Raw genomic sequence first — 17,818 nt, 5'->3', positions numbered from 1 at the left:
GGGCCCACTGATTAATTTTCCTGGCATTCTGTTGTAGGATCAGGTAGGGAGCATTTAAACATTGACACGTCGCCTTGGTGAATAAATGTTGGCATGCTTCACGTTTGGGGTGATTGATTCCTCTGTCTAGCCACCCCTCCCCAGTGCTGCCCTCTAAAACCGAAGCAGCGAGACTGGGAAGCTGCCGTGTGCCGGCCGTGCGGACACTGCCTGGGATATAGACGCACACTTGCATAGGGTATAAGTTTTGTTTCCTTTCTCTTTGCCTTCTTAGTGGACAGAACATTGGTTCAGGATGATGTGGCCTTGATTTTATTTATTTAGTTTTAATGCTGTGTAACTTCATTAGCAGCCTAATGTAAGGTTATGAAAGGGACTGTTAGGTTTGACAAGAAAAGCGGAAGGCTTTCTTAGAGTTGGTGTTTATATAGCTATAGTGCACAGGAGCTGGTGCTTCCCTTTACATCAGGTGAATGTGGATCCCATTATTTCTTCAAATAATTTGATTAGAGCCAAACTATTTAAATAATTTTATTTGTTTCATCCTTTGGTAGATGAGAAAAATACATTACAAAATACATTATACTGAGGACAGATCACAGTACACATTACTAAAAGCACAATCTACTTTCCAGCCAGGGCTGGTGATAAGTTCCGAAGAAAGCCTCAGAGGCCTTGAAAACCAGATTTCAGCTTCATGAAATGAGTTTCCCCCTTGGGTCGCCTCTTTATCTCCACCTCAGCGTAAATTAGCACCCTGTATCAGGTGGGTGTGGTGGAGTAGGAGCAGCATTGAGTGGGATTGGTGAACTCTCCGTCCACCTGAAGCAGCAAAACATTAAGATCCCTTAAAAGGGGGAGAAATGACCAGTGTTAAAATTGCTGTGTCAAACAAAGCATTACAGAACTCTGGCATCTTACAGGTTCTCAGATGGCTGTCCTAAGCTTGGGCTTTCTAAGATGACTGTCTTCACTTAGCCATCCCTGGCCTCTGGCGTTTGTCACCATCCAGTCTGTAGGCAGAGTAGGTCCAAAGAGGCTGCCTCTGCCTCAAATCAAGCTCACTGACCAGGAGAGGCAGGCAGCGCATACCACATGCAAACAGTACGCCTGTACTTTTAAATAACAGGAACAGACACAGCACCTACGGTTCAGCTCAGCAGACTCCCCTCCCCAGCAGTTCTCAGAGCCTGAGGTAAGGACGCAGGTACATAGACCAACCCCCTTAAAGCTGACCCTTTCCAGTAGGACCCACCTTATGAGTGAGTGCCTTAAAAGAATCCAGTCTCCAAGCCACACGGCTCCTCTTTGATAAGACCAGATGAAGCAAGAGACGGGAGGGGGGAACAAGGGAGCTACCAACCATCACCCTTCAGTGCCACTTGCTGGGAGGGAGGGGAACCAGTGAACACTGGAGTGTTAGCTACACAGCATGTTGCTGAGACCAGAAAGGTCACACACATGCTTGAGACTCTGCCCCCATCCCTACTCAGTTCATTTGAAAAAGTAGTTCTGTGAAGCAGCCTCTTAGGCCTCCTTGTTATTTTTTTCTTAGAAATTTGAAAACATCTGCGACTGGAAAAGTAGTCCTAAGAATTAAGGTCATCATTTCAGCCTACTACTTTGTGGTTCAGCAGGCCAGGCTCTGCATTCCCATGGGTACAAGTGCTGGTCACTCCAGAGGCCTTCAGGGGCGAGCCAGGTGCATGCTTCAGCTCCACCTTTCTCTGGCTTTAGCAGCAAAGAGCAGCCCCTCATAGCTACCAAAGCCACGGAGGACTTGGTGCCCCTCCCCCACTGCTCAAGTAGTTCAGGAGTGGGGCTGGGGTGCGACATGGGGATAAAAATAAAGATGAGTCAAGACCAGCATCTTCAAATTAACAAACTGTAATTGTTTTCCCAAAGATACATTTTTTTTCATACACATCCATCATACACTTGTACCAAAAAAAGCAGTGTACATGAAATAAGAGAAAATAAATTAAAAATCCATAGCATAGGTAAGGAGGCTCTAGTCTGGAGCACAGCTGAGTTTCCAGCAATATAAGGAGGCTCGAAAGTTTCTTTTATAAGAATGCCTGCTAGCAAGGGTTCCAGCCAGGTGGTTGGTTGGTCTGTAAGTCAGTCTTGAGTACTTGAAACAGTTCTGTGTGTGTTTGTTTTTTCCTTAGCGTTTAGAATAGCCATCATTGTCCTGCAATAGGCAGAGCTATCACGTCCAGGAAAAATGAGGGAGGGAACCACAGAGGCAGCGTGAGATCCAAATACAGCATTCAAAGGTAATTGGTCCAGTGGTGCCTGGGGAAGGAAGAAGGGGATGGCACTCCCGGGTTAGCCATCTTCCTTCGGGGGTGTGTACCAGCCTGCAAAGAAACCGAAGAAAACAGTGAGGTGGAGGCTGATGTCCACCCTCCCGGCCCCAATCACTGAAGACATCTCCAGGGTCAAAGGTGGAAAGAGTCTAGAAAGGGCTCCCCAGTGCGGGGAGAAGGTGTATGGGAAAGTAAGAAACTGCCTACCTGGAGATTATAAGAAAAGGGAGAATGATGCGCCCAACCTGAGATGACAGCAGAGTGAGATGAGCTTTCTCACAGGGTGGTGGGGAAGAGGGGCAGCACTGAGTCTACCGGCGCTATGGACCGCTGGTGCTTTACTGGAGAAGAGGTGGCGGACGTTAGCCCCCACCTCACTGACTTCTTTGGAGAACAGGGGCAGGTGCTGTGTTAATGGGTGGTAAACGCTTGGAAACCAAAAGGGGTTCTTGCTGTTTGGCTGGAAGTGGAAACCTCAGGCTTGGCAAAAGTCCGAATCTCGAGTTGTGGCACCAGCCTCACCGTTTTTTTCGTGGATCTGCACCAAGGACTTGTAGGACTGCTGTGCTCTTGTCAGGCTGTATTGAGACTAGGGAGAGGAAGCCACTAAATCAGGCCACCAAGCAAGGCCAGCTGTGGCCTTGTTGCCACCCAGGAGTCCCAGCTCCCAGCGCCATGCTCTGTTGACACACTAAATACCTTCCACCTGGGAGGTCCCCTCAGGGCACAATCCCCTAGCTTTCCCTTTCCAAACCTGCACCCTCCCCAAAGTCCTAGGCTGCCCCTCAGACCAAGGCCCTGCTCCTGTTCCCACTGCGGGCATCGTAGGCCCACTCATCCGATACTGCCAGCCCACAGATTTTATCCTCTCAGTCCCTAAAAGAAGTCCGCCTTGGCCTCCTAGTGGCCTAAAGTGTGTATGGCTCCAGCCAGTCCCACCAGGCCCAGGTCCAGGCTCCTTACTTTGTTGGCTCCAAACTGCACTCGTGCTTTTCCCTTCACCAGTGTGGCACTGATCTGCATGATCACTGACTCTATTGAGTAGGCACTGCTCCAGCCCTAAGTAACAACAGGGACAAAGCAAACAAGTCAGGAGTTTCCAGAGAAACCTTATGCTTGTTCTCCAGAGAGCAGCTACACCTATAGAAGGGCCCCTGCCCTTCACTCCCAGAATGGCCATCACCTGTTTGCCCAGGTCAGTGGGGTACAGGCCCTGCGAGGCAGAATGCAAGGGCCACGTTGTGCCCATCGCCCAACCCGGGGGGTGGGGGGTGGGGGGCGGGGGAGGGTGGTTAAAGCTCAGCCTAGCCCTGCCCAGGCCAGCCAGGCCAAGAATGAGAGACAGGATCACCTGCTTGGTGAGAAGTTCCATGCAGATGGCACCTCCACCCAGAACATACCTGTAGAAGAAAGGTTAGTCAGCTGTGACTGGCAAAAGCTCCCCACCCTTCCTCACCCTCTGCCCTTACTGAGCTACTCACCCTCCGGACAGGACTGGAGACACAACCCTGACAAACGGCGGGTCAAAGGGGAAGTTATCCTGAGAGAGACAGAGGCAACGATCAGGGAGGGGAGGCCAGTGCCCTCTGCAGCACTGTAAGGTGGAGAAGGAAGCCTAGGCCAGGGATGGACTTGAAAGGAAGACCTTACTTTAAAAGAAAAGTTTAGTAGGATGAAGTCAGCTCCTTCTTTCTCTTTGAGGATCTGGAGATCGTTGTGCAAAGCGCTGTCCTGGTCAACTCTAGGAAGCAACGAGTTCAGGCTCAGCTCCAGGTCCAGCTCAGGAGCCTCGAGGCTCCCACCGACCCTGGGCGCGCAACAGAGGGCCAAGCCACTGCCCACCCCGCTCCCTGGGATGGCCCTGGAGACTCCCACCACAATGGCTCCACTCACTACTCAACTTCTTTTCCAATCCCACAGTCCCCACTCACTTGAGGAGTTTGACATTCCAATCATACAGACTGTCATTCACGAGTTCGACTGCATAGTTTCCTGGAAGGAGGGAAGAACATGGGTGTCATCAGGTGATGGTCCAAGTGACGAGTGGTCCCCGACGCAGATCCCTCTCCCATGCTGAGAAAAAAAGGTCAAAGGCTCCAGGTTCACCCCAGATAGACATGCATCCAATCTAAGCCACTGGAGTGAGGGTGTTCCGTCCTTGGCCTGAAAACTTCATAAGCATCCGTGCATCTGCTGCCACCATCACGTCCTTCTTTATGAGAAGCTCATGTTCAGACCCCTCTCTGAGGCAAACTCACCGCCTTTGAAACTCTGTGATCGGTATATATCCCTGAGCTCCTTCATCAGCCGGTCAGTAGCCTGCACCGAGCCAGACACCGCACCCTACAAGGGAGGGATGGAGGACAGAACATCTCACGGTCATGTGCTTAGAAACACCGTACTAGACCTCAGGGGCAGTCTGGTAGCGAGGATTTAGGCAAGGATGAGGCACACCCATAACCCACCCAAAAGTGGATTCTGTTCCCCAGACTGATACTCGATGCCTACCACCTCCCAGCCAGCACCAGCCGACCCCTTGGCCCAGCTTCTCCCTAGAGGACACGTACATTTAAGTAATCTTGCCTCTGGTTCTTTTTAATTTTCTCTAGTATGGCCAAGTTTTCTTTTCCGATGCCGTCATCTTCAGATTTCTTACCCTCAGCTGGCTCTTCTTCTTTCATTTCATAGTGATCTAGGTCTTCTGTGTCCTGGGGGAGGTGTGGGGTGGGAGTGGGATAGAGGAGGAAAGAAACCAACACACGTTGTGGAGAGGGGCCATCGCCTTCCCAGTCCCACTTGACCTGGAGCTGCAGGTCAAGGAACAGTAGTTTGTCTGGCAGGCTAATGAGTAAAATACTCTTTCCACTGCTGGAAGACTCCCAGTCCCATTCCCTCCACAATCTAAAGGCTGTGGCAAATCTCTCCTCCTATTCAATTCTCAAGCTGCAGAGCTGCGTTAAGGGCCTAGGGAAAGCGAGCAGGCTCAGCTCTCTTGTTCCCCAGACCTACCCTGCTCCAACCATCCCTAAAGCTCTCCCTTGGCAGCAGAAACTCTTCCTTAATTCCTAGAATGACTTTAGCCTGACGCTGTGACTCAAAGCTCATGTTTCATCAGGTGACTTTTGTACCCAGGAGTTCTCAGGACTCCAGGTCTAAAGGAGAAAGCTGGATCAGAAATCTCCTGCCTTCCCAAGTGCTGGGCCTGATGAGGTATGCAGAGGTACCCAGTGCCAAGATGGAAATAAGGAAGGAGGTCCAGAAAGGCAGATGGTAGAGGTCAAGAACAGAATTAGTCCCTATTTGCCCTGCTCTAAGTGAGGAAGTAGTTCACTGTACATGGGGGAGGAGCCTATAGCCAGGATTCAGCACCTCTCAGTCAGACTTGGGAGGGCTGTCCGCTGTCTGAGAGGAGAATGTTCCAGGTATCCCCAGCCCTTTGTGAGGCTTAAGACCCTGACAGTGTTACAGAAGTTGCAGGACCTGGGATGTTAATTCAGTGCAGAGAAACAAAGTGATCAGTGATCTCACTCTAGCAAGATATGTTAATACTAACCTCCTAATTACTACATTAGTTGTTGATATCTACTGAATGTTTAATTATATGTCAGATACCATACTAGATGCTATACACACTAGCTCATTTAATTTTTATAACCACCATGCCATTATTCTATCATTACCCCCATTTTACAGATGAGGAAGCTGAGGTCTAGGTGAGGTTAGTTATTATGCCCAAAGTCACACACCTCTTAATAGAACTAAGAATGTGAATCAAATTCTGTCTGACTCTGAAGTTCAAGTTCTTAACCATTATGTTATATTCTGCAAAAGTATGTTTTTAGAGAATATATCAGATAAGTTATTTAGCATTTATCATGTACTGAATGGAGCATTTTACATGCAATCCCTTATTTAATCTTAAAGACAACCCTATGTAGTAGTTGTTATAATCACATTATATAAATAAGGAAAACTGTAGCTTAGTGAGAGTAGGTAAAATTCCCCAATTAAGAGAATTAGGAGATACAGGATGCCAGCTCAGGTCTGACTACAAAGCCATCTGCGATTAACTTCTTGACTATTCAGTGTAAACAGATTTGCACTTAACTGTCTTCAGTGGTTGGATATGGGTGCCCTGTCTCCTCCTCTACTACACTGCTGTTCCTCCAGGTCAGTAAATCTGTCTTTATTTCCTTTGGTATTTTTCTCTCCCCAGGTCTAGACTGGAGCTCTGTACACAGCTGGGACTCAATGCTGCTGACGGAAAGAGCTTCTTCCTACCAGTGCCGCCTTGGGTGGAAGCCTACCTCAGGCATCTCTTCATCTTCATCTTCCGAAGATACATCTTCCTGTGTACACTGCAGTGGCGGGGGGAAAGAGGGAGATCAGACCCCGGTGGTTTCCTAGAATGCAGCCTCTGACCTACTCCCCTGAGCCTCTGGGTCTGGAAGCTGTGCGCCTGGCCATAATGTGCGCCTGGCCATAATGCTACCAGCCTCTCCATCAGCCAGAACTGAGTGGAAGCAACAGCCTAGGGAATGACTTCACTACCAGCCCATTACTCCTCTACCACCATATGCCAAAGAATAAAAGAGAAGCACAATGGCTGTTTCTGTCACCTAACTCACAAATCCCAATTTTATCTCCTCAAGAACCCCTCCTTTACTTAATCATCTCTAGACTGATACTGCATTCTTGGATCTTAACAACGGACCTCGGGCCCCAATGGCTACCTACTGCTAATGGTAAAAATCCACCCCCTTATCCCCCCATGAGGGATGATCCTGCCCAGAAGAGTGAGTTTTGATCAGAGAGGTGAAGCTACTAGTGCCCCATTTAGCTAGATTCCCATCTGGAGAAGAGGCCAAGAGTCATGATATGTGTACGTGTTTGGAGTAGGGCTGGAGAGAAACTACTGCACGTTCATCTGAAGTAACATGCATTTTTTGAATGCTGTCTGTGGGGCAACTCTGCATTAACAGGGTCCAAAGCCCCTCCTCCGATGCTCACCTGCTCTGCTGGCAAGGGCTGATCCAGCATCTCCACATCTGGATGCTGAGGGAGGTTATAGAGTTTACACAGGTCGGAGATGATCCTCTTCAGATGCTGCAATAGCTGGGGGTAGGGGACCACAGTGACATCAAACGCTCCTTCCCCACCCCAATCTGGACAGGTACATGGGTGAGCTCTTGTCTCAGCCCCCAAACTGGTACCTAGTTCTCTAAAACTCAGACCATACGGCCATGGGGAGGAGCTTAGGGGACGAACCCTGGGACTGGTGCAAGGTTCTCCCTCTGGCTTTGGGAAGCAACTCCCCTAAGACGTCTGCCTCAAATGTACAGGCTACTGCACCACCCACTTTCCAGAGACATCTTTCACAGGATGTTTTCATGGCATGGGTGTCACAGGAGGAAAATGCACTCCCACCTCAACACCCTGGCCCCCTCACCAAAGTATTCCCTTTCTTTATGTCCACCAGCCTCTCCAAGACAGCAGCCAAGTTAGGGTCATCGGACTCCACTGACCAGATGGGGGGCACAGCAGGGTATGACTCCTAAGGGGAAAAGAGCAGGGAGAGCAGTCAAGACGGGAGACTGGGGAAAGCTAGACTTGGCCTGCCTTCCACGCACCAAGACTTCTAGTCCCTTCGCTCTCCACCGTCCCCCCCGCCCCTCTCCCCTCAAACACACACATACAAGCCCAGCGCAGCAGGTCATTATCTAACCAAGCAGCTTCCCAACAAATCCCAGACCAGGAGAAAAAGTCACTGGGAGGACCCTTTCCAAGAAGCCCAGTCCCTTTCTTTATTTTCTCAAGAGTAAACATCAGAGAAAGCAGCAGAGCCAAACCCTGCTAACAGTGAGGGAGACTTCCTATCTCCTTTGCTGCCTCCACAAGTTCCAGACCTGAAGTTCTCCCACACCCAACACAGAGGCCCCTGACCCTCCTTAACCAGTTGAGGAAGGGATCACCTCATCACAATCACACTGACAGAAAAAAAGCAAAGACCACAGATTACTTTCATTTTAGCTGGGGAAGGAGCGATTAGAAACTAGATTATGTCTCCAGAACCTAAACGTAAAAGGGTAGCAGGAAGAATCTTCCCACCTCACTCCCAACAGAACCCCTCAAAGGCCACTTCTCCCCACCTCTCCCTTGGGAAACTGCCACCCTCAGTCCAGGCATAGGCTGTAGGGCTCCACATGGCAGGCTGGGAGAAAGAAACCTACGCTACTAACATTCCCAGCATTCCTGAGCCACCGTGCCAAATGCAGCCTGACCAGACTCCCCCTCTGCCCAAACCAAGGGGGCCAGTTCAGGCCAAGTCTTCTTTATAGGGGCCACAGAGAGTCTGACTGAGAATCTTCTAACTAACCTCCTTCCAGGGACAAAGTCAGTAGATGGGCTCTGACAACTGGGAAGGCAGCTAGAAGGGGGCAAACCTACCCTTAAGGAATTGGAAGCATAATTCAGGTACAAAATCGACCCCTGAAGTTTCCACATATGCTGAGGAAACCTTATCTTCTTCTACCAGGGGTCTTAACTCTGCCATGGCGCTAATCCTCAATGCTGGAGGAAAACATTATCAAAGATGCTCAAGTCTTCAGCTCACGGAACCACAGAGTCCTTCAATCTCAACTTTTTAGTACGAAAAAAGATGGGAGAGGAAAATGGAACACACGAGTTTTGGGGGTGGGGGGGACCATCCAACCCAAGCTGAGGCTTGCCTCATCAAACCTTGACCTGGTTTGATGGGAGAAAGGGACAGAAAACAAGAACCATGTAAATTGAATTCAAGCCCCAAAGTGTCACACAATTCACAAGTCTGTCTTTCCCCAGACTACTCCCATTTGCAGTCTGCCTGCCTGGATTAAGTACTGTCTCCTGGCTTGCTATCCAGTGCTCCCAGCAGGGCGAACACTATCACACCAGGTGGTATCAATCACTGTAAGTGCTATACCATGCGGTATCGGGCATTCCCAGATTATCAGAGGCCAACCCTCTTCACAGGATGTTTGAGGGTAGCCTAGGCAGGAGAGGTAAGGTGTCTCCTAGTCCTGCACGCCTAGGATGGAATGATGTTCACTGGGAGAAAAGGAACTGTTACCGCTCAGAATAAATGGGATAGCCCTTGCACTTCACCATCATTAGCAGGAAAGGCAACAACCCAGGGCAACTGGAGATATCCATAGAGAACAGGAGGGGAGTGGCAGCTACCAGCTGGGGCAAAAGGACGAGAGTTAGAGGTTACACCAGAATAAAAGGGAATCCAAAGGAGAGGAAGAAGAGGAGTCACTAAACTGCAAACCATCACCTGGTAAAATTCAGAGAGCAAAGAGGAGTTGAATGAGAGATGCCTGGGCAGGGATCTCACAGGTGGCAACTCCTAAATCAAAGGTACTACTGAGAAGGGGGCATCACTGAAATCTGCAGAGTTCCAAGCCAGGTCCTTCCAGCTAAGGTCAATGCAGAGACCTGGAACCTTAAGATGACAGAGGTGGGGAGAGGGGCATTCCCAGGGGTCAAAGGTAAAGTCGTGAAGTAGCCAAAATGAGCCAAAATCATGAACCTTGGGATTTGGGTGGGTTAGTAAAAAGGGGTAGTCGAGGCGCCATATGTCGGGGTGTCCCTGACCATGAAGAGTAGAGATTCTGGGTGCACAGCAGAAACAAGTGTAACCTGGAGAAAAAGAGCCAAGCCCCGAGAGGGGATTCGGCCTCCCAGGTCTTTGGAGAGCAAAAAGCTGTGTGGGGTGATCCTGAGTCCCAGACAAGAGCCCCCCCAGAGACGCGCACGCGAGGGTATCCTCACCGTGATGTTGCAGTGGATGCGGACGGGATCCCCAGGCACCGACCCCCGTGGGGGGAGATGCGGTCCGGGCGCGGCCCCCGCCCCGGCCCCTCCGGCCCCAGCCAGCAGGAACTCGCAGCTCAGCTCGTCCAGGCAGGCGCTGGCAATGCGGAAGCGCTCGTGGCCGCGGTGGAAGATGGACTCGAGCAGCTTCAGCTCCCGCCTCAGGCAGGGCCCCGGCCCCGGGCCCCCCCCCGGGCCGCCCCCGGCCCCGGCGCCGCCCCCTGGCCCCCCAGCTGCTGCCCCGGCCCCGGCTGCTGCTGCCCCTGCGGCTGCGGCTGCTGCATCCTCCGCTCCGCTCCGCTCCGGGGCCGGCGGGCCGGGAGCCTCCGGCCTCCGCTCCGGGCTCCGCCGCCGCCGCCGCAGCCGTTCGGCCCCTCCAGCCGCCGGAAGCCGCGCGCCCCTCCTCCTCCTCCTCGGCGGCCCCGCCTCTGTCCCCCTCACGTGACCTCGCTGCTCTGACCTCCCTCACGTGACACCTCTCTCCTTCCCGCCCCCTTGTTCTCCCCTGCCACCCTCCACATGTGACCGAGGGCTTCGCGCTCGCAGCTTTCAGCGCCTCAGTGCGTGTTTACGTACGGCGTACGTGCGTGCGAGCCACGGCTCTCGCCGCCTCTCCCCTCTCACGTGACCCGGCGCCGCGTGCTCCCAGGGGCTACCCGCGCGGGACCCTGTTTCCTGCTTTGGGCCCCTCTTCCCCCGCCGTGAGCCGCTGTGAACGTGCCGGGCGCTTGGTGGGCAGAAAAGAAAGTGGGAGAGCTGCGGGCGCCGCTGTACCGTATTTATCCTGCGCTCACACGCCTGTCCTCGGCGCAGGGTCCCTGATGCTTTGCCCCCTTGGGGACACACTGAAATGAGGGGCGTGTGATTGGGGAAGGAACCAGGGACCCGGTTACAGGAGGCTTGGGTTATCGGACGTTCCGTGACCTTGGATTAACCACCTTCCCTCAGTTTCCTCATCTGTACGATGACTTTGATGAGGATAATAATGCTTGCTTTGCCTGCTCCCAAGGATTGGATACGAGGAGATCACGAAGGAGATCACGAAGGGATCGGTGGTCAATTAATGTACGACGGGTAGACGATAGCTCACTCTTCGCGCTTATCAGATTCCTTGGGTCTGGACGAGGCGGGTGGGGAGGGACGACACGGGCTTCCTCTGCCGGGTCTTGAAAGGAGAGCAGCACTAGTCTAAACCATTAACCAGGCAATAAGACGAAAGGAGATCACAATCCCAGTCCCAAGTCTCACCGGCTAACACCTTGTCGCAGTGGTCCTGGCATTGCCGGGAGTAGGTGGCAGTGCCTCCGGGGCCTCGCTAGGTGGCACTATCACAAAGGGCCAAGCTGGGTGAGGTTCCTTTGCCAAGGGCTGGTGTTAGCCCGTGGTAGGGCCTGATGGATTCTACCGAGCCAACTCGGCGCTTGAGAAGCTGGCCGGATTGCCACCTTCTCCTTTCACTTGGACTGAAATGAGTTAGCCTTTGTTGGAAGCTGACTGTGCACTTCGGTTCTTTGTGCTGGGCTATTCATTTATATTGTCAGTGGCGGTTGATAAAGGCCTTTGGCTAAGCTGGGCTCTGGGTATTCAAAGATGATTGAGATGTGTTCCTGGTCCTCCTGGGGCTATTTATCTCCTTTGGGGAGGCTGAACAGTTAGCTACATGTCACCTCTGTGTCTCAATGTGCAAGTTGGGGGCATAAAAGGCTGTGGTAAGAATTCCCGTTAATTGAACTATATTCAGTATCTTGTAATAACCTATAATAGAAAATAATCTGAAAAAGATATATATATATTGATATATATCTGAATCACTTTGCTGTATACCCCAAACTAACACAGTATTGTAAATCAATTAACATCAATTTAAAAAGAAAAGAATTCCCGTTTACTGAGCGCTTCCTGAGTCAGGGTATCCTGCAAATATTTCTAACCCACCCCACGCCCCCACCCCACCCCCCAGCCAGCAACATTGCAAGGGAAGCATTTTTATCCCTGTTTTACAAGAGGGGAAAAGGAGTGACTGCCCAAGGATTTACAGCTAGTAAGGAGAGTTCCTGGGCATGTCTCCAAAGTCCATGCCTTACCCATCTCTGCCTTCCTCTGATGCTTTCTCAAGAAGTTTTCACATGTCCACTGACTCTTAGCCCTTACCCAAGAAAACCACAAATGCAACCATTTGGAAGATCCTAAATTCCATATTTTATAAAGAGTTTTAATTACAAGAAAACAACATGATGAGACAGTCTCACAATGTTGCACAGACTCTAAAGCCCACAGGGAGGAAACTCAAGTCGTGGTCACTGGGATGAGCTCAGTCGCTTCCTCTGCTGGTGTGTTCAGCATTTCAGCTCCCTGGCTGGGACAGTCCTCTGGCATCTAGAAGCCTAATGGGGAGTCATACCTGGTGTTCTGCTGAGATGTGTAGGGCAGGGGCATTAGAAATGGAAAGGAAGTTATGGATATACTAATTTAATGAACACTTGTGTGCTAGGGGAACAGGAGTGAATACAACAAAAAAATCCCTGCCCTCGGAGCTTACATTCTATTGGGGGAAACAGACATGATAAAGGTGGAGCTGACAAAGCAAACTCATTAGAGAAGAACAAATATGTACTGAGCATCTGTGACACGTGACGCACTGGGAATGCAGCACTGAGCGAGACAGACCCAGTCTTCACCTTTTCCATGTATTCAGGCTGGGAGAAAGTCAAATACTTCATGAGTTGTTTGTTACACATCCATCCACTTAATTGCAGTTACGGTAAGTGCCTCAAAGAACAAGACTAGAGATCTGGGAAGGCCTCCCTGAACAAGTGATATGCTAAATTTTGAAGGGTAAGTAGAATTACCTAAGGGAGGATAGACTGGACACTGTCTGAGACAGAAGGGGTGGCATGTGCAAAGGTACCGAGGTAGGACTGTGGCAAGCTGGAGGAACGGAAAGTAGGCCTGTGTCTAGGGTGAGGAAGAGAGTGATGCAGGTAAGCTAGGCAGGGGTTAAGTCTTGGCAGATATTCAAACCCATGTTTAGGAACTTGGGCTTTATTTTAAGATGCAGGAAGATCAAAAAGTCACTAGAATTTTGAGAGGCTCTGGATGCCTGGGTAACTAATGGTAGTAGTGCTAACAGAGGGTAAGACTTCTCAAAGGAGAGCTAAACTTTGTGGGAAAGGTGGAGAGTTATAAACACATTGAGTGTGTGGAGGGAGGGCGATGTGGACAATCTCCCGGACATGCAGTGGGGTGTGGGTTCTGAGTTTGGGAGAGAGGCAGAGCCATAGGTGTTAACGAGAGAGTCAGCTACAGCTCTCCTTTGAATTAGACCATAAAGGGGGCAGCACAGCTGAGTGGAAAGAGCATAGACTGGGGAGTCAGACAGAACTGGGTTTAGATTTGAGCTTCTCTGCTTTGGTAGCTCTGTGACCCTGGGCAAGTTATTTAATTTCTGTGAAATGCAGTTTCCTTATCTGTAAAATGGGTATGACACTCTGACTTGCAGCGTGGATCATTGTGCCAGTGTAGATGAAATGGGATATGTTAAGATGATTAACACATCTTACAGTGCTGGGCACATAGTACATTGCTCAGCAAATGCTAAACCCTGCAACTGCTATGATTACTGTTACTGCCACAAAGTCAAGAGGTACTCACCATTCAGTAAACATTTATGGAGCTTTGTCATGTGTCAGACACTGTTCAAGGTATGAATAGACAGCAGTAGACAAACAGTATCCCAGCTCCCATGGCACTTACATTCTAAGTGCAAGGAGTTATGAATAAAATAACCGGAGGAATATCAGACTGGTAAGTAGAGGCAAGGAATTAAAGCAGGGTCATGTGGGAGAGAATGACTGGGGGTTACTTTAAGTCCAGTAGTCAGGGGAGTTCTCCCTAGGGAGGTGGGGTTTGAGCTGAGATCTGATGAAGAGAAGGCAGGCCTGGGAGGAACTGGCAAAGAGCATTCCATCAGGGAGAGCCAACCTTCAAGACCCTGAGTGAGAACAAAGGTGGCGTGGTCTAGAAGCAGGAGGCTCATGATATACCGGCTGAGAGCATGGGCTTTGAACCCCAGCTCTGCCAGCTGCTAGTGGTGTGACCCTGGGCAAGTTAGCCTGTCATGCTTCACTTTCAGCATCTCGAACATGGAAACCACCCTACCTCATAAGGTTGTTGGGAGGATTACGTGAGATAACACATGAAAAGTGCTCAGTCCAGTGCACACAGTAAGAGCTCATTTTTTAAAAAATAGAGGATCAGCATAGCTTGAGTCTCATGAAAGAAGAGAAAGAGGGGTAGGAGATGAGACCAATGAAGAATAGAGACCACAGTAAGTTTTTGGGTTTTATTCGAAGTACAGCCGGAAACCATTGAAAGATTTGAAGCAGGGAGTGGCATGATCTGATTTAAAATAGTAAAAGATCACTCTGGGGAATTCCCTGGTGGTCCAGTGATTGGGACTTGGTGCTTTCACTGCCGTGGGCCCAGGTTCGATCCCTGGCGGGGGAACTAAGATCCCACAAGGCAAAAAAAAAAAAAAAAAAATCACTCTGGCTGCTCTATGGAAAATGAATTACAGAGATTTTTTTTTCTTCTCCAAAAGGTCATGTCTTATCAGAGTGAACAGATGCACTTGTTTTGGGCAGAGTGAGCAGCCTTCTCCTTTGAGTTGCTCCCAGAAGCACAGCATTCTGTCACTGACTCAACAAACGCGTCCCGAGCCCTTGCTCTTTGCCAGGAACTGTAATAAACACTGGGGGTGCAGAGACAAGTAAGCTCAGTCCCTGTGGGGAGAGCCTGGCTTGATTCCTGGCTCCTCACATGACAGCTGCTACTCTTGTTATCATTTTTGTTGTATTTCTTACCCCTGCTCTTAGGAGCAGGTGGTAATGGATGAAGTGGAGCCAGATGTAATCAACTGTAATACAATGTGACAAATGCAATAACAGGGATGAAGGAGGGTAAGGGCCTTGAAGGGCGCTAGTAGCCAGGATTAACTCCCAAGAAAGAATGTGAAAGTAGAAGTTACTTGGATGGAAATGAGGGGATGTTTTTAAAGAACTGGCCCTAAAGTAGAAGGAGGTTGGGAAGAAATGCCTAAGACAAAGGAGGAATGACTTAGGAGAAGAGGGGAAGAGGACAAGGAAGGGGCTCAGCACAGGCAAGATCGTAGAGGTGTTGGTCATGGGTGCTTTAGCCTGGGGCTCCAGGGTAACCCTAATAGTATCAATCCTTCTGGAGGTCAATTTAGCAATAAGTGATTAAATAATCAAAAAACTAAAAAAACCTTTGATTCAGCAATTTCACTTGGAAACTATTAAAGGTATGTGCAAACATTTACCTACAATGGAATACAATGCAGCTGTTAAAAATAGTTATCAAAGAATAATTATTGGTATAGAGAGGTGTTTCAGAAATAGTAAATAAAAAAGGAAGGTTACAGAGCTATTTTACTGTGTGCTCCTTTTTAAAAAGTAAATGAAAATACATATATTTGTACACCAAAAACATGAACAAGAATGTTCATAGCGGTATTATTTTTAATAGTCCAAAAGAGAAAACAACCCAAATTTCTATCTGGTGGAATGGAAAAACAATGGTATATTTATACAGTGGAATAGTCTACAGCAGTGAAGTTGAATGAACTACAACTACATTCAACAATGCCCTTGATTCTTACTAACATAATGTTGGGAAAAAAAAGAAAATCCACAAAAGATTATGATTCCATTTATATAAAATTCATCAGGCAAAGTTGATCTATGCTATTAGAAGTCAGAATAGTGTTTACTTTTTTTTGGTCATTTTTTTTTAATTGTGGGAAAATACCCATAACATAAAATTTATCATTTCAACCATTTTAAAGTGTGCAATTCCGTGGCATGCAATACATTCACAAAGTTGGGTAACCATCACCTCTCTCTAGTTGCAGAACTTCAAGCACTACCTCTTAGGCAGTCACTCCCCATTCCTCCCTCCCCCCCATGACGTTATTTTCCAAGAGGAGGGAATAATGCCTGGAGGGAACATAGTGGGGGGCTTCTGGATATTGGTAACGTTCTCTTTTTTTTAAAATCTAGGTGGAAGTTACACGGCTGTGTTCATGTTGTGAAAATTTATCTAGCTGTACACTTATAATTTACATACTTTTTGCATGTATATTATATCTAAGTACACATAGATAAATGTGGAGATATACTGTATATATATGAAATGCTAACAGCGATTTTTTTGCTAGGAGGTAAGATTATGAATCTAGTTTATGTTTTGCTAACTTGTGTTTTCCAGTTGCTCTTTCTGGATATGTATTACTCTGGTAGTAAGTTTTTAAATTTAAAATATCTTAAAGGAAAATAACATTGTAATGCCTTTCAAGAGAAAATGTTCCTTACCATCAGAGGCACTGGGAGTGTCCCACCAAAACCTTGCCTGGTCACTCTTTTGCCTGAGGGCTGCTACTCCTTTATGTATCCATCACTCTGCATGGTTCTGGACCTGCCCTCTCTCCCTGGTGAATATGGAAGGGGTATGTGTGGGAGACATGAGGGAGTGAGGGATGGTGTTCCAGTTCTCCTCGGCCACTGACTGGTTGTGCTCAGAGGACTCACTCCCTGCCAGGCTGGAATTACACTTGAAATAAAAGCTGGGGAATTTGAAAAGAAAAGGTAGAGGTCAAGGGGAACAGGCTGCCCTGACTGACCTGAGAGGAGCATCACAGAGTGACCAAGGGCTTCAGGCCAGCAAATGACTTTCCAGTCTATCAATACAGAGACAAGCAACCACTCCAGAGAGAGATTTTCATAAGAGAAGACTTTCACAGCCTTCTTCAATCACCCAGCTTCCACCAAAAGATGAAAGTATTAAGTACTATCTACATGTAAAGCTCCCTGTCTCTCTCTTTCAGGAGTTTGAACGCCTTTTAGCCACCTTTGTCTTATTGGCTTTCTCATCTTTCCAATCTCAATTTTCATCTCCATCCCCTCCAGGCTCTCAGTCACTATGAACCTCTTTCTCCTCTCTGCTTCCAAAGCACCTTGTTTATACTCTACTAGAGCAGCCACCGTGTAACAAGTCTTTGCCACCAAATTGTGATCTCCTTAATAGCTGGGACTAGGTCTTTTTTGATCACTGCTTCAACACCCATACAGTAGATGCCCAACAAACGTTGATCTGAATTACTGAAGGGGGTGTCTTCTTCCCATCTTTGACCCTTTTCCCAAGTGGAGTGACTATACACATTCCTTCCCTTTTCCTTAAGGTTTTTATTCTCTATGTCTTTTGTTGGTTCCAAGATTTCTTGAATTCTTAAGAGATGATTACATGTTTACACATGCACATGCCCTGGAGCTTGTGGTGCAGCTTTATGGCCACTTCCATGTGCATTTTGGGGCCTGTAGTCATCCCACATCCTCTTCAGCCCTTTGCTGATACTTGTCTTGCTTTTCCTCCTCAATTCCAGGAACTAAGTACATGTAAATAAATTGCTTTTGGCTGAGCTTTTAGAGAGGAATTTTCCTCTACATGTTAAAAGATTTCAGTCCTGGGCTTCCCTGGTGGCGCAGTGGTTGAGAGTCCGCCTGCCGATGCAGGGGACACGGATGCAGGGGACACGGGTTCGTGCCCCGGTCCGGGAAGATCCCACAAGCCGTGGAGCG

General features: G+C 48.8%; 1 protein-coding gene across 1 annotated transcript; it reads right to left on the bottom strand.

Annotated features, from left to right (window-relative positions):
- Positions 1-1,871: 1,871 nt before the first annotated feature.
- UBE2Q1 (ubiquitin conjugating enzyme E2 Q1) lies at positions 1,872-10,507 on the bottom strand. Its single transcript, XM_024116219.3, is given in 14 exon segments — positions 1,872-2,363; positions 2,835-2,901; positions 3,276-3,371; positions 3,664-3,712; positions 3,794-3,852; positions 3,963-4,053; positions 4,244-4,304; positions 4,571-4,655; positions 4,880-5,020; positions 6,620-6,670; positions 7,323-7,427; positions 7,762-7,866; positions 10,125-10,372; positions 10,375-10,507. Coding segments are annotated over 14 exon segments (1,266 nt in total). The 5' UTR covers positions 10,451-10,507; the 3' UTR covers positions 1,872-2,331.
- Between the last annotated feature and the right edge of the window lie 7,311 nt (positions 10,508-17,818).

Source organism: Physeter macrocephalus, unplaced genomic scaffold, assembly GCF_002837175.3.
Source record: "Physeter macrocephalus isolate SW-GA unplaced genomic scaffold, ASM283717v5 random_1331, whole genome shotgun sequence".
Classification (NCBI taxonomy): domain Eukaryota; kingdom Metazoa; phylum Chordata; class Mammalia; order Artiodactyla; family Physeteridae; genus Physeter; species Physeter macrocephalus.
This window is presented reverse-complemented; position numbering and strand designations above follow the sequence as displayed.